The sequence below is a fragment of the Triturus cristatus genome, chromosome 4_1 (genome assembly GCF_964204655.1).
Source record: "Triturus cristatus chromosome 4_1, aTriCri1.1, whole genome shotgun sequence".
NCBI lineage: Eukaryota > Metazoa > Chordata > Amphibia > Caudata > Salamandridae > Triturus > Triturus cristatus.
Genome location: NC_140585.1, coordinates 1207604163 through 1207628090, shown reverse-complemented (window position 1 = coordinate 1207628090; position 23928 = coordinate 1207604163). Strand labels below are relative to the sequence as shown.

The 23928-nt window shown below is 47.4% G+C and overlaps 1 protein-coding gene across 2 annotated transcripts in view; it reads right to left on the bottom strand.

The window, feature by feature from the left end:
- DIP2B (DIP2 acetate--CoA ligase B (putative)) overlaps positions 1 to 23928 on the bottom strand; it is a 768291-nt gene that overhangs the window by 330080 nt on the left and 414283 nt on the right. The window contains exons 10-11 of one of the 2 annotated variants that reach the window (XM_085654541.1): positions 18914 to 19024; positions 15357 to 15480 (exon numbers count right to left, since the gene is read on the bottom strand). In XM_085654541.1, coding sequence (XP_085510667.1) covers positions 15357 to 15480; positions 18914 to 19024 — 235 coding nt within the window. The remainder of the gene's footprint in view (positions 1 to 15356; positions 15481 to 18913; positions 19025 to 23928) is intronic. The other variant, XM_085654539.1, reaches the window with a different exon arrangement.

Here is a 23928-nt window from a genome sequence, read left to right as displayed (position 1 = left end):
CGAAACACTCAAAGCAAAAAGAAGAAAAAGAAGGTTGCATCCGCAACATACCATAACGCCACGAAGAGCAGAAGCCCGCAGGCGACCACAACTCCCCAGCACATACCAGGGCTATATAACAGCCAACCCTGCCCCACATAGGGCATGTCATATCCCAAGACATGGGAACCTCTTAGGAGGAAACTTCCGCAGCAGAGGACAACAAAAAAGACCTGTGGCAAGAAACCCCGCAGGAGGCCTATCAAGAAGCCAGAGGGGAAACGCAGAAGGCCCAATCTCAGGCCCAGCATGGTCTAAAAAACCCAAAGGAAAAACACACAAGTCAAAAAGGGCTGTGCCGCAGCCCACAGAACCACAGCCTCAGCAAGGAGGACTCAAGTGGCCATGAAGCACACAGAACAGACAACCGGGGTGACCCGCCCTTACGGAAGAACAGCTCCAAGAACCAGATCAACACGCAGGTCACTGAGGAGGAGGAGGACGAAGCCCCGCCAAGAACCTCTGGATGGCTGAGTCCGCAGGGGCATGGAACAAAAGAGCACCATCGAAGGGGAGGTCCACCAGCCGTTCTCGAACATTCTCCGGCAACACACTGTCCCAAAGCCAGGCATGGCGACGAAGGGCAACAGAAGAAGCCATGGCACGGCCCAGCACCTCCGAGATGTCCAGAGGGGAGCGAAGGATAAACGCCACCAGCTCCCGACCATCCAAGACATGGTGTCTCAAATCCACACAGGCACCCTCCTGAGAAGCGGCAGACATAAGGGACTCCTCCGAGTCCCACAAGTAAGAAGTGGCCCTAGCCAAAACACACAGTGTGTTAAGGGCCCGCAATGCCGCACTGGTCGAGGCAAACATATTACGCCCCCAGGAGTCCAGCCAGCGGGCCTCCCGTGACGGGGGAGACAACAGCAGCGGCAAAGCAGGAAAGGCAGACTGCAAAAGGGGGCCTCTGGTCGAAGGGTGAAGAAAAAGGCGCACCGGATCACGCGGTGCCGAAGGTGCTGGGGCACCGGGTCCCCCGTGGCGTGATGGCCCAAGACCCCAAGAGAGAAGAGTGGAGTGAACCCTCGAAGGGAAGCACCAGTTCCCTACCACCAGAGCCCTGATGGAGAACCTCCAGAAGATGATCAGCGGGGAAATGGGTAGTTGGATCACCCATGTGCAAAATTCCCACAGCCGTGGAAACAGCGCGGGCGAAAGCCGCACCCGCCTCCGTAGGGCCCCGCGGAGGGGAAAGCAGCTCCTCGTTGGGTGACGGCTGCAAGCTAAGGCGGCCGTCCCCCAAGCCAACCGGAGGAAGGAAGGGCCAAGGCCAGAAGGAAGGAAGAGGGACTGAGGAGTGGGGGACCTGGGGGACCTGCGGCTCCTACGGCGAAGACCGCGGTCGTGGATATGTCAGGGGAAAAGCCACGATACGGTGGCCCATCTCCAGCGAGGATGACACCAGCAACCTCCGAACCTCTGAAGAGGAGGCGTCCGAAGACGAGTCAACAACCCGACGTCGGCCCAGCGCCGTAGAGTCCGCAACCTGAGGCAGGACACCGTCGTCGACCGGCGCCGGAGGAGACGCGGGGCGACCTCTGACACAGCACACGGCGCAGGAGACCGGAGCCAGGGCGGTGAAGGGGCGGCGCCGGAACAGCGCCAACCTGACCTCCGGCAAGGCAGCCGCGTGCGTGGAGGGACGAGAAGGGCCCGGGGAGGGACGAGGAGTCCCCCGCCAGCCGCGGCCTGTGACAGGGCGAGATGGGCCCTCCGCCGACCCCTGTGGCGCCGCCAGGGCCAGCTGCCGCCGGCGCCGTAGCGGCATCACCTCGGCCTCAGACAAGGCCGCCGCCTGTCCCGAGGACCGAGAGGGGGTCGGGGGTGCAACCGGAGCCCCGGCAACCTCACGCGACACCACAGGGACTCCCGCAGGAGTCTGAGGCGAAGCAGAGGTGCCGTGGTCCGAAGGAGGGACCCCCAAAGGGCCCCACCCCAACAGCACCACATCCTCCGAGCCTGGATCCTAACCAGTCGGGGCCGGAGCCGCTGGCGACGCCGCGGAGGGCCCCGCACACTGCAAGGGATCCGCTGACGTCCCAGGAGGGGAAGGAGGAGAAGCCAGCGAGGCCTGAAAAGCCGCCGCATGTAAATTGATACTTGTATAGCGCACTACTCACCCGCAAGGGTCTCAAGGCGCTTGTACGAATACCGCTGTGGAACCCATCCTGGCTTTCCCTGTGAGGTGTCCACTGCTGGGCAACCCCAGGGTGAAGGCCAGGCACCCTTAGCGTTGTGGAGATTAAGCAAGCTATTGCCCAGAGTTGCAGAGTGAGACTCCATGATTGGAATAGGCACCGAGGTGAGAATTGTCAGGTCCGTGGAATTTTGAGCCCAAGACCCGCCGAGGCGGGAAATTGAACCCTGGTCCCGGGCCAGACCTCTGCATCAGGGTCTGCCGCTCTAACCACACACGCAGCAATAGCATAAGGGAAAGGCCTAAACAGGCCCAGAGCACAAACCGGATCCGTGTTGCACGTGGAAAAGGAAAAAACTGACATAGGCGCGCCGGGGTGGGACTTATGTGACCTCGCTGACGTCACGTACGCGGACGACGCCTGGGCGGAGTCGTGTGATGCCGTCCCCCCGTCGCGCTGGGCTGCTGGGCAAAAAAAAAAAAAAGCTTTCCGGGTCCAGTATCATTCCTGGGGATAACTCTACTTGAAGGAATCTGCGGCTAGTAGCCTATCAGATGGAATGTTTAGTACGGAGGGTCCAAATTATGCAGTAAAGTTGACTAAATTGAGTGGCAAGAAAATACAAATTATGCTTAATGCAAAAAATTCTGTGGCAGTATTGTTTCGCTAATTTGCCATTATAGCATATATTAATACCACATAGGCAAAAATGTTACCACCTCAGTTCCAGTGTAACACCAGAGTGCAGCATTCGGCAACTACAAGGTGGGCAGTTAACTTTTGTGAAAAGTCTATTGGTGCTTGGCTCATGTGGCACATGCCCATCGGAGCAGCCTGCAGGAGATGGATTTTCGTCGAATGCCGTTGGGGGCCCTTCACGAAGCACCAACGAGCGCCAGCGAGAGGCCCCCACGGGACCCGGCATTTCATTTCTAAAGGAGCAGGCAGAAGGTGAAGCTGAAAAACTGCTTCCCCTCCATCAACACAGCAAAACCTATTTTTTTCATAACAGAAAAAGCGTGCTTGTTTACCGGCTCTGTAATATTTCCCTTTGTAGAAAATAAAAAATAAATGTTCTGTGTGGGCCGATATGGTTCATAAATCAACGCCTTTTCAGAACTACGCCATTAACAGCAAGGCAAAAAAAAAAAACACAAAGAAAATAAAAAAATATAAATGTATAAAATATTCCCATCAATATGCAACACAGGTATGCGCGCAAGCCCACCCAGAAAAGCACACAGAGACATAATTCATGTGTAAAAACAATTTAAATCTTCAATAAGTAAATGCATTTCGCGAGCCTATGGCTTTAACACTCATTTCACAGCGCCAGTACACCCCGAACTTACAAAATACACGATATAAAATAACGTCACCATGACCTTCTACAAATGAGACGGGTGGATGGGTGGCTGGATTGATGGGTGGCTAGGCGGGCGGATGGGTGAGTGGAGGGGTGGCTGGGTGGATGGACTTGTTTCCCAAACTAAGTGCACCTTGACACAATAACATTATCTGTGTCATTGGACACTGCCTGCCGATGTGGTTGTCGATTGCCTGTACACATCGTGCTCTGGTCGCCAGTCTGTGGGTTTCTTCTCCTGAAAGGACGCGAGTTTTCGCTCGCAGCTGGGCTGGAGGTACACATCAGGCTTTGTGTGGCTGGGGTTGATCAGGCGCACACAGGGGTAGCACCTCAGAGGAGCACCTGGGGACACGAGAACAAGACGAGAGACACTGAAAGTGAGAGAGGACACACCGCCGGTCTCTGGTGGCTCACCTGAACTTAGCCTTGAAGCGAGGACGATGGTCGTGCTCGCGGTTGCCCTCCCTCCATAACTCCGGCCCTCAGCCCGGTGGGCCACTCCTGTGCGCTCACTTTACCACCCCCACAAAACCGTGCACCCAGGGGCCGGCGCTGGGAGGGTCTTCCTACCTCTGGCACTCTTCATTCATTTTTGATGAAGGGCCTCTGGTAACAGGCCAGTTAAAAGACCACTTCATCACAAGTGATGAGAACCCGGGGGAGCCCCGTAGCACGTCCCATGGAGGGCACTTATTCACTCTCAAGGCAGAAAGAGAGCGTGCTCCCATCTTCTCCTCACTAGAGCTGAGGTGCGAAAAGCAGGGGAGGCCCCCGAATGAGGATACCTTGCTGATGGCAGCTGTCAGGGCTCTTAGTGGCACCCGAGCCATCCACTGCACAAAAAAAGCCACTAGCAAGGCCTCAACTAACAGCAACAGCCCTACCACGGCTTTCAGCAACTAGCAGCACTCTAGACTGCCGGCCGCACAACCAGCCACTAGCAGAACAGTAACTAATAGCAGTAAGCAGCTCGCCGCTGTCAGCAACCTACCTGAACCCTGTGCATCCTTTACTCCCCTGCCTCCCTGCTGCCATTGATGCCTCCTACCTGAACCCCGTGCATCCCACACCCCTGTTCCTCCCTGTCCAGGATGTCGCCTTCTTATACCTCGTGCATCCTTCACCCCGTGCCTCCCTGCTGCCCTTGATGGCTCCTTGCTATACCCCATGCCTCCTTCACTTCCATGCCTCCCTGCTGCCCTTCATACCTCCTTGTAGCACCTCAAAGATCCTTCACCCCTGTGCCTCCCTGCTGCCCTTCTTCATTCCTGTACCCCGTGCATCCCTGTACTTTAATGCTTCCTTGCTGCTCTTGAAGCCTCCTTCCTTGCAACACATCCTTTCATCCTGTGCACCTCTCCAGCCCTTGATGAGTCCTTCCTTGTACCCCTTGCATCCTTGCACCCTTGTGCCTCCCTGCTGCCATTGATGCCTCTTTCCTGTACCCTCTACTACCCTTGATGCCTCCTTCCTGCATCATTTCACCCAGTTTCTCCCTGCTGCCCTTGGTACCTCGTTCCTGTACGCAGTGAATTTGTTAACCCTTGTGCCTCCCTGCTGCCCTTAATGCCTCCTTACTGTACCCCCTGCATGCTTTCACCCTTGTGCCTCCCTGCTGCCCTTGGCGCCTCCTTCCTGTCTCCCTTTCATCCTTTCACCCTGTCCCTGATGCACTTGATGTCGCTTTCCTGTACCCCCTGCATCCTGACACTTGTGTGCCTCCTTGCGGCCTTGGTGCCTACTTCCTGCACCCCCTGCATCCTGAAACCCCTGTACCTCCCTGTACCTCCCTGCTGCCCTTGGTGCCCCCTTCCTGCACCCTGTGCATCCCTTCGCCATGTGCTCCCCTGGTGCCCTTGGAGCCTCCTTCCTGCACCCTGTGCATCTTTCACCCATGTGCCTCCCTGCTGCCCTTGGTGCCATCTTCCTGTACCCCCTGCACCCTGACACCCCTGTGCCTCTCTTCTGCCCTTGGTGCCTCCTTCCTGTACCCCCTGCATTCTCACACCCCTATGCCTCTTTTCTGCCCTTGGTGCTTCATGCCTGTACCCCTGCTTCCTGACGCACATGAGCCTCTTCTGCCCTTGGTGCCTTCTTCCTGTACCCCCTGCATCCTGGTACCCCTGTGCTTCTCTTCTGCCCGTGGTGCCTCCCTGTGCCTCTCTTCTGCCCTTGTTGCCTTCTCCTTGTACCCCATGCATCCTGACACCCCTGTACCTCCCTGCTGCCCTTGGGGCCTCCTTCCGGCACCATGTGCATCCTTTTACCCTGTGCCCCCCTGGTGCCATTGGGGCCTTCTTCCCGCACCCCATGCATCTTTCACCCCTGTCCCTCCCTGCTGCCCTTGGTGCCTGTACCCTCTGCATCCTGACACCCCATGCCTCCCTTCTGCCCTTGGTGCCTCATGCCTGTACACCCTGCGTCCTGACATCCCTGGGCCTGTCTTTTGCCCTTGGTGCCTTCTTCCAGCCAAGGACCCTCCATCAGACCAGTGCCAGGCAAACATGAAAAGCCAGCAGCACATGGCATCCCCAGACGGTCCCCCATCCAGGTAGAAACCAAGCCCGACCCTGCTTAACATTGGAGATCAGACAAGAGCATGTGCCACCAGGGTGGAATGGCCGCAATGCAGGAAAGACCACACTGGTCAGCCAGGAACTTCAGGGGCACCACCAAGACCGGCCCGAGTCACCTCACAGCATCAATACACGCCCTACTGATCGGCCAAGCCGCAGGAAGATGCGCCGGTGCCCCAGCCACAAGGGGTCGTCCGCCAACAAACGCGGCTCCCAGCAAGCCCAGCAGGCCAGGAGACTGCGCAGCAGGACGTTGAGGACAGCCCAGTAGCCCGACTGCATCCAGAGAACACTGCAGCAAGCAGCAGCAGGTAAGTCAACTAGCACCCACGTCCCATTCTGTCAGCAGAATGCAATAGGTCTCGCCTTTCATTAAGTTAAAGCCATTTGCTTTGCTACACAATACCATTAGCAAAGCAAATGGCTTTAACTTAATTAAAGGCGAGGCCTATTGCATTTTCAATGCTTGTTTTTTTTTCTTCAGAGGAAAACAGTCAATGCAATCCTATGGAGAACAAGCATTTACAATGCAATGGTCTCGGCATTGTTAAAGTTAGAGCTATTGGCATTGCTCATGACATTATTTTTGTTTATGTTTTTAAAACATTTAAAGAAACGGCATTGTTATTTACAATGTCAATAGCTTAATCTCTCTCAAATGCGAGACCTATTTTTGTGCAGGTTTCCTTCCTGCACAAAAATATTCATCCCCTCAACGCAGGCACCCTTGCACCATGGTACAAAGGTACCTGTGTTGGCACACGGCAGCCCATCATGCGCCAGTGCAGGGGAAAAGGACAGGAATGCGTCGTATCTGATAGATATAGTGCATTCCTGCCCTTTTCGTTTGCCATAGGGCAGAGCAGCAAAAGCAGATAACAGCAAAGCACATTGGTAAGACCTCACGTTGCTGAGTCTGGCCATCAGGGAAGCAAGCACGCGTTGTGTGGTCATTCTCCGCTTGTGATATTGTCCATCAACATCTATGCGATACTGACGGCATAGAAAGAGATGTCAGACTAATTGAGAGAATGTTACAATTCAAAAAAATGGGTGCAAGTACGGGCTTAACCATAAAATTGCTCCAATCCAAGATGGCCGCTATCAGTATTCTAATGTGGAAGTATTCCGGTCGAATTAGCAGAAATGTTTATTTTGGGCAAAATTTGACCTGCTATAAACAACTGGATGCGACTCAATTCAAATTACGCACTAGGCAAGAGCAATATGCTGTCTAAAAGAAAAAGAAACAACATCCTGGAAAAAGCAAACACTCATAGGGAATGAAAGATTAAATAAAGCATGTAAAATGTAAGCAGAAACAACATGGTGAACTTAACGCCTTTACAGTCATAATGCAGAAATCAACGAGTATTTTTCCCTGAAAACTACAGGGCCCAGAAAGGACCCATTTCAATGTCCACTGCTTATATGCTTACAAAACGTAAGCAGCCTGGTTTAAAAAGACCACATTCGTGAACACAAAGCCGCCGTATACATTTTGTTTTCCAATCCACCCATCAACCAGGTATTGCAGTACCTCCAGGTTTGGCGCACTTCCCCACCAGGGAAAAAACAGAACTTCACTGCAAACTCAGTAAAGTGACGCTAATGTTTTTGGGGTTTGAATAAAACCAATATGGCCACTTTAAGAACACTCCGTCTTTTTTTTTTGTATTGATTTTTCATATTATGAACCTTTTATTTCTGAGGCTGCACTTTGCAATAGAAAAATGTACAAACGGCATTTCCAGAAAAAGTTTTTTTTTGCATCCATTTCACAGAGGAACAAATGAACGACAGAAAGAAAGAGAGGGTGAGAACCATTTCTTGAGTCATGGTTTTCGGTAAGTGAGGAGGAGTTAGAGAGGGAATAAGAGTAAGAAAGGGTGGGGGGGCAGCTGCCAGCGGCAGAGCAGAAGCTGATATTACAATTTCTAGTGGTGTTGACTCATTCCGCCGAGTGGATGACATCTCACACATCTGCCATTGCTTGGTAGTGAATACATAGGGTTTTGGTACAGTTCCTACGAGGGAAACTCGATATAAGGCTCCACTGTGAAGAGGACACCACATAATGTATGGCTTTTTTCACTTCTACTAGCGGGTTATTATTCACGCTTTGTAGGTCGGATTATGAGCATCTGTTTCCAAAGTATGTACCCAAAAGTATGATGGCAAGCATTCTAAACTCTCCACAAGACAGCATGTTTATGTAAAGACAAGTTTAACTGAACTAGACCTGTATTATCTTTTCAAACTCTCACGCTTTTCACCCAACAGTCCACATCCGCGTCAAACTACAACCAACACCAATTTCGACCACACACACACACACAAAGGAAACCCAGGAACCAGATGACCATCGGATCGCAGCGGAACCTAGTCCTGCCGATAAACGTTCATTTAACGATACAAGTGAAGTAAACTTACATGGCAACCCAAAAAGCCCTTACAACGCAATATACCCCCGCTCCCAAGCAGTCAGTAGTATGTTTACACACAATGGTGTTTTAACAAAATACACGCAGGATCTGTGATGGTTATAGTATGTAGTTTCCGTATAAGAAATACTGTATTTAGGATCGTACAGTCTGCAGACTTCTTTAGCATCCGCAAAACATACAAGGTGGTTCCATCCGAGCACACCGCGTCCTGGCACGAGATGGACCTCCCCACAGCCCGACCAGAGTCAAACATACGGCACTTCCTGCAGAGTCACTAATCAGACCGGAAGACCTTCGCTGCATGTCCCTTCCCACTACTTCTTTTTGCATATTTATAAAGCGTGAACTAAACCCGAAGGTATTGGAGCGATTTACATAGCACCGCATTTACATTACACATTCAGGCACGGGAGATTAAGTGATTTGCCCAGAATCACAGCATGTGGACGCGACCCCGAGGCTCGAACCCTGGTTTCCAGCACCAAAGTCGGCAGTTTAAGCCGACGGACCACATCCTCGCCACTACCCGATGAAGCGATGCCTGTACCTCCGATGACCGCCTCTCCCTCAACGAGAGCGTGATGCCCACCCCGAGTGTACCCTGCAGCCCTTGAATGTTTGGCCCTCGGTCCCGCAGAGTAACGAAAGCATCACGACCATGTCGGTGGACCCTGAAAGCCCTGGACGCGGGCCCCGTGGGCTCACCCCGCAGTCCCTCGTCCCGCGACACAATGATGCTGCTCTACACCCCGCCTACTGTCCTCACCGCCAGATCCGGTACTCGCCTACTACACCCAGTCGCCCCTAGGACCCTCCGACATGGCACAACAGTTTTTTTTTCAAATGTAGAACAGAACTTTAACCAAAACTCATCTTTAATCCGGTCACAGAAGTCGGAGGTGGTGAACTTCAGCTGCTGTGGCAGGTGAGACGAGCCCGAGTGCCGGCTTTGTGAAAACATCATGTCCGTCGGGCGGTGTCCGGGAGGGGGGTGGGCGTCTCCCCGCGGCTCCCCTGGCGCTCTCCCTGGCTGGCCTCGTTCGCTGTCCCCCGCCTCCGCTCTCCGCCTCTCACTGCGGCGCAGGTTCCCGTAATGGCGGCTCAGGAAGGGCACAACAGTTTTAAATAACGAATTTCTCTGACTTAAGAAGAAGATCCTGTATTGTTTGTCAGACAGAATGTGGAAAGGGCTGGGGGGCGCAACAACGGCCGGATGCTGTGGAATAGCAACGAGACCTCTCTCCACCACCGCTCCCACCCCCTGCACGATCTCAGCTTCCCCTCCACCAGCCATTTAATAATAAAAAAAGAACAAAACTAACCTTTAAACATCTACGACGAGGGCACCGGAAGACACGACCGCCTTTCTCCGAGGCACAGCAGAAAATGCCTCGGAGAAACGCCACGTCCTTTTCGGATTTGGGGGCGTGTTTTGCTGTTGTCTCCTCCCTGAGACTTCTCGCAAAAAACACGCCCCCCGATCCGAAAAGGACGGGGCTACAACGGAGTGACTGGACCTCTTCTCCAGTGGCTGGCCTGCATTTAAGAGGCCAGCCAATGGAGAACAGGAGAGAAGAGGGGCGGGAGCAAGCCCCTCTTCTCAAAGTCACTCAAAGTCATTAAATCTCGCGAGCGAGACTGCGCAAGCGCAGCCTTCGCTAGCCGAGACCTAAAAATGAGGTTATTGGTTTGCAGGTAAGTAAACGGTCTTTGAGGTTGAGTTTTTGGGGTTAGAACATGAGTTCCCCCAGGGTCAGGGATGCACTCAAAAAGCACCCTCAGCGGGACTAGGGCGGCCAGGTGCAGAGTGCTGAGGGCCAATGTTATCCAATAGAGGATAAGAGGCCTTCGGTTGGTGGCTACTCACAGGCACACCATTTGGATGTGGGAGCAAAGCTCCTAGAGTTTAGCTCAGGGCAGGGGGATCTAAGAAAGCATACAAAGTGCAACCACAACAGCACAGGGGCGGCCGGGTGCAGGGTGCTAAATCTTTGTCGGGAACCCTGTTGGTTTCAATGGGGAAGCTCAGGTCAGAAAAAACACCGCAGGCTCAGGCACGAAGATCTTCTGGTGGCGACCACCGGTTGGAGAGCTAAGTTGGGATGTCGTGGGATGCCAAGTTGCAAACATCCAAGCCCAACACCAGACGACAGGAGTATGCAGAGCATGTGTATCCACAGCCACCCATGCTACGAACATATATATTTTGCAATGTTATACAGCACATAAACAGCCCAAGGGCCCTGGAGTATTTTAAATGAGCATCAGATTACATTACACACGTTCAGATTCATTTTATTATAAGCACAGTGGAGTAAGTTTTTTGCCCAGAATTAAAAAGATGTTGAGCCAATGCTGGAACACCAACCTGGTTCCCCAGATCAAAAGTTGGCAGGTCTGACCGTTAGGCCACATACATATTATTCACTTTTTGTGTGAAAGTCTTACACAAGTAGTATAGTTGAATATGATCACATGAAATGAGCACATTCTCTGTTGAAATGGCTTTGTGAAGTATAAAAATAAAAAATTTAAACAAAACAGCAACAACAAATACTGGAAGGTACACCCGGAGTCAAGTTTGGAAATGCTTGCAAGGGTTTGTTTTAGGGACATTGTTCAGCTTTGCACTATTGCAAAAACAGGGCTAAGAATTTTAGATATTACTTACATACAGAGCAGGAATTTCGCGCCCACCAAAAATTGGGTGCAAACCTAGAGTTTGGGAAAATCTGGTGTAGAATGTGAACCCTGGGCCTGTAAGTTAAATGCCACTTGTGGACTACACCTATTGCGCCACCCACTAGAGTGGGGGTGCAAACATGGCTTCAAGTCTACCATTGTAGCCTGACCCCTGCAGAGTAAAACTCTTCTACAGCAACTTGTTAAAATAACCCTTTTTGAAAGGTAAAAAGCTCCCTTTTAAACTCTCATGCATAAACCTTGCAGCCCATAAGGTAGGGTACATGCTATCTAAAAGTGGGACATGTAGAAAATTAATGTTACTACGTCCTTAAGGCCTAAAAGCTATTTTCACTGTGGTAGGCCTGGCCGTCCTATATAGAACACCAAAGTACATTTTAAAATACAAGTACTGTCTTGGGAATGAGATCAAATAGAAAAATAATTAAACCACTATTTTTAATAGTTATTAAAAATCTAAGTTTAAGGTGAAGTCAGATGTTTAATAAACATTTAGGAAAAGTAACTTTGGCAAGTTAGTCTTTACCTCCCTGAATGATCAGACACCTAATTAGCATAAGCCTCTGCCAGCTCTCAATCGGTGCTAAGCCTTGAACAAGTGTGAATGAGGTGTGAAATGCAGCCCCTGAAAAAAAAGTTGGCTGACCAGTATTCAAAGCAATGACTCCCCTGAGCTCAACAGAATATCCAAGTGGGGTCTGTGAGCAACCTGTGACATCACACTATCAATTCCTGCCTGACAGGTCTGATAGGCCACATGTAATTCCTGGGGTGTACTTGAATGGGAGAAAAAAGGATGACAAGACAATTCTTGTATATCCCCCAGTCTGAATGGTAAAGGCACTGCTTTTGTTTCACCAGATGTCTGCCTCTGGCTTTGTTGTGGGTACAGTACCTACTTCAGACTAGATTTTAACGTTTAGTGTTAGATATGGGAGGACAGTGGTGATTTCCCTTTTGACAGTCCCACACACACTTCCAGTCCTCAGAAGCCATGTTTAGTGTGGCCGAAGAATTTTGCCATCTTGAAAATGCCCTGATGCATGCCATTTTCGCCTGTTTGCAGTAAAGCAAACAGTAACTGCTGCAGAAAAGGAATGGGCTATCCATGGGAACTTTTACCCTATTAGCTAGGGGGGAGCTTGAGTCACCCCTACCCACTAACTGATGCCATGGATGAATGTAGCACCACCTGCCACCCACTTCAGAACCTTTTCTGTATCAGCGGAAGATAAGAAGAGTACTGGACTTGCTGTCTGCGATAAGGGAGGAGTCCTGAACCTCAAACACACAGGACAAAGAAGTGGACTCCAGGAGTCAGCCGTATGACCCTCCTATGTGGCTATTCTGCAAGAGGCCTTTACTTGGAAGTACAAAGCTGACCTGTAGCAGCTGGACATGAACTGGACTTGCTACTGGCCTCTGCCTGACCCCTTAAGAGTCTCTAAGTGCCCTTCCCTGAGGGCCTAGGGGAGGGGCAGTAGTGTACTCCTGTGGTTGAATGGAGCTTTTAAGACTAAGTCAGAAGGTAATATCTTTGAAATGGACAAATCTGGTTTGTGTATCTGACCCACAATCCATAGCGGTCAGCCTGAAATTGCACCTAATTCCCAATCTACTACAACCATAGACTATCGTGGGCACTTAGTGGTTTTTGGAACTATTTTTACTCAAACCACTAAAAATTCATATCTACGATTCTCTTTTATTGGATTCTTGTAATTTAGGTGTCAATTCATTTATTAACTTTACTGTATTTTTCTAGCTCAGTTCGTGATTTTTATTATTTTGCACTTTGACCATAATGCAGTTTTGGTACTGCAGAAATACTTTAGAGACTGCCCTAAGTTAAGCCAGTCCGCTTTCTGCCTTAGCTACCAGAGGGTTCAGCTCAGTAGTTTGAACAGTTGCCCGAGCTGGGATTTCAAATCCTACAGAGGGATGGAGAATCAGCTTTTTCGTTGGGCGTCTCTTTTCAAGTCAGTGCCAGAGAAAAGTATTTTGTAAGGAAGCAGACCAGCCCCAGTAATTTCAAGTGAGGGTATACTTTGTTTTGCCAAGCACCCCTATAAAAAGATCTGTTTACAGGCAGTATTTCCTCTCCACTGATGAGGACTTATCAAGCCACAACTAATTAATGTTGGCTCTACTGGAAGCAACACAAAAGTTCTTCGTATGCCCAACACCGAACTGCAAACTGGTGTGCCCAAAAAGGAGGTAAATCTAGTATGACTTGTACCAAAGTAAGCTAGAAAATAACTTATACTTAATATTCGTATACTTCCAAAGGGTTAATGCAACTTGTATGGTCAAATAAGCCAACTATCGCACCACTCCAACTTTATCTTCTAACACCCCATGCTCTAAAATACTAGAATCACAGTCCACCTATGAAGGTATCCCTAGAATCTAAACAGGTTGCTCCATACAGATTCCTCATTGCTTACTTGTGATTAGGGCTCCCGGTTTTATGGTATTTATTTTTTGGCCATTTCTGTCTGTATTTATCCATATTTATTTTTTTACCCATTTTATCTGTATTTATCCAAAATAATTTTGTTTTTTGTGTATAAATTAAGATGTAAAACTACATTTCCATATCTATTTAATGGATAGATGCGCACTCATACTTTGATGTCTTTCGTATTTTAGCTATTTAAGCTGCAAAATTTTACACACTTATACATCCACTGGTAAATGCTAGCAGTATACCATAAATGTATGTTGACATATGCAGTTATTTAAAGAAAGTTCATCCTGTTTTTTAATTTCCCATGTTGTCCATCTGTTCAGCTGTTGGCCTATAATTCATGAAAGACAGCACGGAGAGTCACTTAAAAGAAGCACAATTTTCTGTATTTATCCACTTTTGAAAATAAATGCAGACAGAAAGCATTGTTTTCTCTCTTCATTTATCTGTAAAAATCCATAAAAACGGAGAACAGGGTGCCTTACTTGTGATGAATAAAACTCTGAGGTGCGATCTAAGCTTGAGCCTCACTCAAACCATCCTAAGATAAAAAATTGCCTCACAGTTTAAATGCAGGGATGAGAAAAGGGGACAAGCAGCCAGTACAAGTGTCACAACTAAGCGTGACTTGCACTATTTGGAGCACACACATTTTCTCACAGCTTGGATTCTTGTGGGGCAAGCTTATTTAAACAAAAAGTGGGATTTAGAAGAGAACAAGCATTGGTAATGTTAAATGGTCTCGCCTACGCAATGTGTTTTAGCCATGTTATATACCAGCGTGGCTGCTGTTCAGCATGACCTAAAGGTTAGTGGCGTAGAGGCGAGTGGAGTGAACTGTCATAGATTGGAAAGGTGAAGAGTGGAGTGACAGAGTATTGTGTATTGGAGTGGCATAAGGGTGGAGTTGTGCAGAGTAGAGTGGACTGGTGTTGTGTTGCAGAGTATAACAGTATAGAGTGTAGCAACATAGAATTCAGCAGTGTACACTACAGTGTTGAAGAATGCAATGTTGAATTATAGAGTGCAGCGGCATAGAGTGCAGTGGTGCTGAGTGGCATAGAGTGGTGCAGAGTGGAGTGGCTTAGAGTGATGCAGAGTAGAATATAGTGGCATAGAGTGGAGTGGCAGAGTGGAGTGACGCAGAGTGCAGTGCTGCAGAGTAGCGTGTGGGAGTTCAGTAGCGCTGAGAACAGTGGTGCAGAGTAGAGTGCTGTGGTGTGGCGAAGAGTAGAGAGGACTGGTGTATAGTGCATTGGAATAGCATGTTTCAAAGTACAGTGGGGTAGAGTGTTGGAGTATAGCGACGAGGAGCGCAATGGTGTGGGGTTCACTTGTACATGGTATGGAAGCATAGTTTAGGGGACCGTTTTTCTGCTGACATCAAATAAAGTAGCATAGTGATCTTTCACATGAGGAGGCTTTGATCTTTGTTTTAATCAGGGAGTATTTTGTTGGCTGACATCTGCCCGGAAACAGGCGAGGAGCTTATGTGCCTTAATTAATCTCACAAAAGGTGTTCAATTTTTTGTTAGTGTTAGAATCCATGCAAAAGAGCACCATGCATTACTAGAACCGCATTCAACCACTACTTCAGAGTTAACTAACCTTTGAATTGAACTATCTCTCCATTTTGAGTTTTTGGAAGTCCCTTCAAGCAGACTTCACTGGTAAGCGCCAAGGCGATGCCACAGCTCCCTAGCAGGAACCCGATCTGCTGGCCACCTGCATCCTGTGTGCGAAGGAAAAGTTGTCAGGATTTAAGATATGTACTAACTGTTCAGGTTCACCAGGGATAAAACTTTCACAGCAACATCCAATACAAGCCTGGGGAGCACCAGAGTGACTTAACAGATAAGGACTCAGAGGCCATACTGGTCAGGTAAATGTGCAACAGAAATAGCCACTTACGAACACACAATTACAACTGACATTATGCACCAATTAATCACTGTATCATGGTGAAGACTATGTAGCAACAAATAATTTTTTGTAGCAGGGCGATCTATACACAAGTTAAAAGGGAATTTCACACCCAAATCAAATTGAAAACAAATCTTGAGGTTATGCAAATTCTCACTCTGGAAACCATGTGTTTGGGTCCATGAAGAAAAAAAACCTGAATTGTTCTTCAATTTGCAACTGCACCATGGGAGACACTTGGCTCTACTCCCCAGTATTGCTAGTGTTTTTGCCTCCTATTCTTATTAGTCAACATGGCAGTGTGCCGTGGCCATAATTGCAAATCATGTGCAGCGCAGCTACAGATAAGATGGACTTTGTTCATCTCAGGGCGCTTACGACCTTCTCAAAGATTTTTGTAGATGTTTTTCTTGCGATCACATCGGCCACATGTCTTATGCCAACTAAGACAGGCATTTCTATACTGTTTACTCTGGAGTGTTTTGTGTGAAGCTAAGTTGCTATCTAGAAAGCAATGACTTTCATTGTACTGATTTATCCTAAAGAATGGAGGAGGGGAGAGGACAGGACGAAAGCAAGGTCTGAGCAATAGTCTGTTTATTGGGGTTCATATAGCCACTATACACAATTAAGACATGTCATAAATAGCCACCTTAAGGGACAGAATAAGGCTAGACTGGAATATTTGGGCTAGGATCCAGAAACACTTCTCCCTCACCGAAAACATCAGCAAAACCAGATAGAGTTGATTAGATTATGGAGAGTTACACAGTAAACGAAACATACACATTCTCCAGAACACAGCTAAGGAGGTGAAGATACAAAAAGATCATGAGCCAGGAACTGGGTGAAAAAGCAGGAAATGTTGCAGAACATAAGCCAGTAGACATGGGGCTTGTTTTGGGACTGGACAATCCTAATAACAGATTAATTGAGCCGAGATGGGAAAACAGGAAAATGAAGTCGTCAAAAGACAACAAATTCAAAAATTTAGTTCATAGTACGCTCGCCCATTAACCGTTCTACCAAATCTAAATGCAGTACAAATTAATGGAGAAATGGTTAATTTAAGAAATGGTGTGAATGCTCTTGAAAACAATTGAAAGGGTTCTGAGGGGGTAATCTCTTTTAGAAGCAGTCAATAGTCAAACAAAATGAACAAGATAAATACCATCTAAATATTTAGTCTTGGCTGACTGAATACTTTCTTCAACAGCCAGGGGCGGCGATCATGACCAACCACCCCCCAAATGTAACATGGGCTATAGTCAAGCTTGACAGTCTAAGAGAAATAAAACCAAGGATATTAGTTAACTGGAATCTTATCAAACTATACTTTTGAAAATCTTAATCTGCCTCTCACCAAAAAATACCCAACCAACCATGATTAACTTGGATGTAGAAACATATTTACTATTAATTCAGGGGTATTTCTGAATAACTGAGAGCCATTGATTATTACTCCCTTGTTAACTGGCAAGGCCATTATTACTATTATTGTTATTGTTGTGTTATGTAGAGCACTCTGTTGTCCCATTGAGATTCCCAGTGCTGGACAAAGGTAGGATGGATCGAGCCCACATACACGGTCAAAGAAGAACATCTTCGCAAAGATTCAGAACGAGCATTACATAACTTCGAGCCCAGGTATGCAAAGGACAGACTTCCCATGTGCACCAGGCGGATTCTAGGCACTCTGCTGAGGGACTTCTAGAGTGATCGAAGGGTGCACGCAGGCTGGTAAGGCACCACCATGGTACCCTGGAACATATAGAAGACCAAAATCTCTTATCTTTACATTTTATATAGAATGGCCTACATCTTTAAAGAGAAACTAGAAGATGACGATAGCCAAGTCACAAGAAGTACCCACTATACTGAAGAAATAAATACAATCTTTAGCTAAGGAGCTGAGCAGAAACAAGGACAACAAACAATTATGAATACCCATGAAAATACAGGCACTTTGCAGCAGCTGGGCAGTGAATGGTTGGCCATGAGAAAGAACGCATACTTCTGACAAATCAGCCTACATAATAACTACGAGATCAATGAAGATGAAAGCAAAAATAAACTTTGCTAAGAGTTATCCAGCGCTGAAATAATTTCCAAACAATAACAGTGTTAAAACCTCGCCAGTAACTTCTGAAGCCGTCCCATAACTTGAACTGACAAAGTAGTAGACATCAGAAGAAAGTCTATAGTTTGTATAATAACCTTGTCTTTTACGTCCCAATAAGGCATGGAGTCGTTGAGCATCCCTTAGAGCCAATGTCCTACAAAGGAATTCTACAACAATGGGCCTAGCAACTGGAGCCTGTGGCTTGGGATGATTTGAGTCATATGGAAGAAAGGATATCAGCATTCTAAACATATGTGGAAAATAGTGTAAGGCTAAAATGGCCTTTAAACCGAAATGTAAAGATTCAGAAAGTAAGTAAAGCAGATTATTAGAGTCCAGGAAAAAGTAGACTTGTGGTGTTGTAGTTATCTAAAACAGTGACCATTATCTTAATGTCTGATTCAAAATTTAACCATCTCACAATGTGCCTGTGATCAATAATGAAACCAAATCACCCCAAGAGAAATCTCTCTACAATTCAGATGTAAATTACGTGGCTACTCTTTGCTTAGACTTTTGAAATACGGAACAAAACGTAATACTCCGAGAGATGACTGAAAGCAGACAGATTTTACATGGGGACAAATTTATTCGTTAAATATTTAAGCAACTAACTTTATGCAGTTGAAACATATCTAATGCAACTACATGTTATCCTTAATGAAGTGTCTTGACCCCAAAACACAGCTTTTTCTTCTTAAACAGACTAGCATTAGGAATGTGTGCGTGTTTGCTAAAGATACTAAAGTTAGATAGGACTTATCATTATTCTCTGAAAATAACTGCTGCAAGACTGCCGTCTGATTAAGTACTTGCCCTCCCCATAAAGTTTAGATTGTTCTCCCTCACTTGTGTTGTACTTGTTGAAATGGTTTGGTTTGCATGCCAGAACTGTTATTAACCAAAGTTTTCAACACATTGTAGTTCAGTGAACACCATCAACACCTGCCACTATGAATGGAAATCTGTCGGACAGACAGGTATATTTACAATCTTGAATTTGCTTTGCTCAGCACAGGTCAACCAGCTTCAAAATGAATGTTAGACAATAGGTTAATTGTCGGCATGTTCTGGTGTTCTTCCTGCCCCAGCAAATGACACTCTATACAATGGACATTACCTTTCTAGTAAGAGGTACCTCTATTGGAACAGGGATGACTTCGGCCAGCAAACATCCATAGAAAGCCACCATAAACATGACTGGGTCACTGTTAGGATACACCAGCGCCACCTAAAATAACACCAGAAAAACACAATGAAAAAGGAGAGAAAAATGCTGAAAGATCTACACAGTTCTAACTTTATATCAAGACACCAATTCAACTTGATTTTGAAAATATAATCAAGAAAAACCTAAGAGTCGGTTGCAATATGCAGCCACCAATATGATGCCCTTGGAACAGGTCTTTACAGACAATTAATGCATTTAGCGCTTAAGATATGTCAAAAGTATATAACTCCCTACTAATAGCGTGAAAAAAACAAATGATAGGTTTTGGGTAAATTAAAAGCTGCAATTTAAGCCCAAGTTACAGGTGTTTTTTAAGCTAAACCTTTAGTAACCCAACTAGTGAAATTTTGTATGTGTATACGAGGGAGTTGTCACTTTTGTAGCCTCCAATTTCCATTCTGGTTTAGCACCATCTACCGCAGATTACAAGAATTCCACAGCAGTCTAGTGTTTTATGTGAGTCGTGGTAAGTATTTGGCGGAGTCAGAGTATTAGATGATTTGTAGTTAATTAGACATGTCACAAGTTTGCTGAGCATGGCTGGAGGAATCATCCAGATGTCTGCAAGCGAAGTGCTAAGAGGTTTCCAGAAGCAGAATTGAGCCTGCGGACGCAAACAATGATAAGGAAAATGTTACTTACCCTGTAAGCATCTGTTCGTGGCATATAGTGCTGTAGATCCACATGCTCTGCATACTTCTGCCATCTAGTGTGGGGCTCCGATGTGTGCAACTTGTTTTTCTTAAAAAAAAATTATTTTGAGTCACAAGGTATAGCAACTCCTCCTATGACTGGTAATGCGCATGGGCAACTGATTCATGGATTGTATTCCCGCGTGTAGGGTGAAGATAGGAATGGAGCACAGAAGTTAAAGAAGATGGCTATGCAAGTAAATATAGAAAAGAATGCCATGTGCAAAAAGCAAAGGCTTCCGAGGAGAGGGGTGGGTGCATGTGAATCTACACCTCTACATGCCACAAACAGATGCTTTCAGGGTAGCAACATTTTCCGTTTGTGGCTTGTGTAGCTGTAGATCCACATGCTCTCCAAAGACTGTAAAGCAGTTCTGGTTAGCCAGAGGAAGTTGCATAGGATTAAAAAAAGAGTACGTAATACAGCCTAGCTATCTTGAGCTTGCTGATGGGGTAGACCATCCATACATTACTGCTAGGTGAACGTGTGTGGGGTTGACTAAGTAGCTGCCTTACAGATGTCAGCTACTGGGACATTACCCAGAAAGGCAATGGAGGCTGCCTTTTCTTGAGAGTAGAAGATGGCCTTGGTGGAACAGTGAGATGCCGTTTGGCCATGGCATAGCAGGTTTAAACACACGTGATTAGCCAACGAGCTGCTCCTGCTTTTAAAATGGCTCCGCGCTTTTGTGTGGTTTACTGCAGGTGACAAATAGTTGTGTCATACGAAATCATTTTCTCATATTGATGTAGTTAGTGAGGGCCCTTTTAACATCTACTGTCTACTTAGTCCTGGTGCGGGAAGAATACTGGGAACTCAATTGTCTGGTTAAGGTGGAAAGGAGAGATCACCAAAGGCAGAAATATTGGCTTAGTTCTGGAGACTACTTAGTCATTTAGAAACTGGAAAAAAAGGCTCAAGTGAGAGCATGGAGCTCATTGACACAACCGAAGGAAGTGACTGTAGCTAGAAACACAACTTTCCCAGATAGACATTGGAGACAGTAAGAGTGAAGGAGGCTCAAAGGAGGGGTCACAAGTCTACTTAGGTCTACATTCAGATACCAGACAGGGACCGGCCCTGGGGCATAACTCTTAAGTCCATCCATAAAGGCTTTAATAATGGTGTAAGCTAATGCCTCTTTTTGTATGGTCACCTCAAGTTTTTAGACTGATGCTGCGGGTTTTTCAGCCTGCTAACCAGAACTCAGTGCCTGTGTGCTGACCATAAAGTGTATGTCGTATTGGCTGTACCCAATTGGAAATGGCTAACTTACCTCCAAGTCCTTAGTAAATGGTACCATACCCAAGGTATGTAGGTTAGAGGGGTAATCCAGAGCTTGCAGCACTGATTTTGCCCACCTGGAGGGCCCAAAGTAAAACAAGTTCCCCACTGCAGACTGGTAGAGCAGTCATGCACTGCTAGCCCGACTTTGCCATTGAAAGCAATGGCAAAGCAACCACTTCCCCTGGAAATGTGTGGAAGTCACCCTTTTGTCAGGCCTATGGGGCCCTCAAGGCAGGGTGCAACATACGACACAGGCAGGACATGTACTTTGCATGTCCTGATAGTAAAACTTGCAATACTGTTGCTTTTACTTTGGAAAGACGATCACTCAAACGGCGAGTACAGGGTTACACTCGGACCCCGAATGTTGCGTTTAAAGTAGGCACTCCAAAGTATCAAACAACTCATTACATTAAGCCCGACTTGTACTTGAAGTCAAAATTAATATAACATGTCGTGTGGAGCTTTACTGAAGCAGCTACTTTGTTACCTTTAAAACTCCTGTGCCTCCATGAGGCATTCTATGCCTGTGTTAATGCTGCTCTGGCCGATTAGTCTGGGGTTGAATGGGTATTCGGTGGTGACTTGAATGCGGTGGCGGATGTACTCATGGACAGGTCCCACCCTCCTCTGGCAGGGGCACAGTCATTACGTTACTCGAAGACATTACTTAATTGGGCACAGGGGTGGGACCTGGCTGATGTTTGGCGCAAGAATAACGTGGGTATGAGAGAGTGTTCATTTTACTCGGCCACCCATGACCAGCACATGTGGATTGACTACATCTTATGTAGCTGTTGGAGGCATTCAAAGTGGTGATAAGGGGTACAGCTATTAGCACTTCCACTGGTGCCCGACAACAGATACATCAGGAGTTACAAGACACTGAGGATAGTTTACACACACTTGAGACTAGGGTATCTCGGGACCCCTCAACTAAATCGGACCTCCAGGAAATACGCATTAAATATGCGGAATTACTGGAGCAATTGCGTATAATTGACTATCGCGCATACCTACAAAAAACACATGCAGAATCTGATAGGCCAGGTACCCTGCTGGCACGGATCCTGAGGAATGCTGTCCCCCCACTCCTATTACTACAATTTGGTCATCCCAACATGTTAGGGCTGTTACACAAATGGACATTAATGCAGCTTTCTACAACTATTATAAAGTATTATATACTGCCCCACCACAAATTGCACACTCAGAAATTGCTACATTCTTGGACTCAATGGAACTGCCACAGGTTTCTGACGAGAACAAGAAAATGCTGGCTGACCCTATCACATTAATGGAGATAAAGGCGGCAATCAGAGACCTCCCTAAGAACAAGACTCCAGGGTTAAAAAAAAAAAATCCCCTGTGCCTTCCCAAGTACACATGGAGCCAGCTCCACAAGACAGCTTTTGCCCTCTTGGAGAGACCTGCTAACGACTCTGGAAGGAGAATAATGAGGGACGGCAGGTCGGGGAGGTGTCATCTCCCTCCTGCATGTAGCGAAGTAGTTAATCTACCTATGAAGGGCAGATGTGTAACACCGGGGGGGGGGGATTGCCCATTGTTCAGGTAGATAGGCTGGTCTGGGGAGCAGCGCTAGGGTGGTCTGGGCACCAATTGAGGGATCTCACCATCTCATGAGTGGGCAGAATGGTGCATCCTGGGATAGCCAAATGCTCACTCCACAAGAAGGGGGCCTAGATAGGAGGGAACCTGGTAGCCCATTGGCTACCAACCGTATCCTGCCCTGAGGGGACTTTTCAAGCATAAAGGGGGCTGCCCTGAAACCCAGACCTCAGATCTTGACTTACTTGGAAGAAGGACTGCCCTGCTGCACCGAAGGACCGGCAAAGAGAGGCTGCACCGACAAGGACTGCACCTGGTGCCTAGCGAAGAGAGGGACTGTGCCTACAGTGTCCTGCTCAAAGAGAAGCTGTCTCCAGAGTCCAGTCAAGCCAAAAGAACTCAAAGGACCTGCTGACTGGCCTCCTGTTTGCAGCACAGGGACACAACAGCTGAAGAAGCCTGCGGGGGAAAATTGGTAGCCCAAAGTCTTCAAGCCACTACAACCGTTGCCATGCAGCACAGAGGACTAAGACCCCAAGCACAGAGTTGCACCCGAGTTTGCTGAGCCCGGGAGTGCTGTCGAAGAGTTGCTGGGACCCTCAGAAGGCGAGTTATCAACCCAGGAAGGATTGGCTTGTGACCGCACCAATGGGCAACTGGTAGCTCAGTAGCCACTGGAGTTTGGCCAGACCAGAGAGGACTTTGTGGACGTTGACCCTGTAATCAGGACTCCCTCATCATCTTCGTGGACTAAGTAATCCCTTCAGGAAGACCCCCGTCGACAATGTCTTATTCACAGCATCCTTAGAACATCTTCAGCATCCTGCATCCTTTGCATCAGGACCACTCCATAGTAATCCATTGCAATGCAGATAAAGCACCTGGAACTGCTGGAGGGCTGCCTCTTCTGTGAAAGTAACCTGTTTTTGAAGACCTTCTGGGCCCCCTGACTAGCTCCCTGCCAGAGTTGATCACCCAAAGTACTTGTAACCAACCACATTGACACTTACCGAACTTTTCCTAGAAAATGTTTCTATAGGTCCAATTCGTCTACTTTGCCAAGGCTTGTTCACGATGAAGTGAAACTGCTTGAATTTATTACGGCTTAAAAAAACTAAATCTCCGGAACCTTCAGAATGATCTTTTTCATTCGAGCGGCTTAATTCATATAAAAATACAGTCTGTTTTTATAAATTGAAGCTGATTTCTTGAGTGTTGTATCGATTTTTTCTTCAATGGTTTTGGTGCCACGGTAATCTGGCCCACGTGGGAGTCACCAGGATGAGGGATGTTTGACATAGCATCTGAAACTCATATAAAAATAGTGGGATAGGTGGAAAAACGCAGGCAAATAT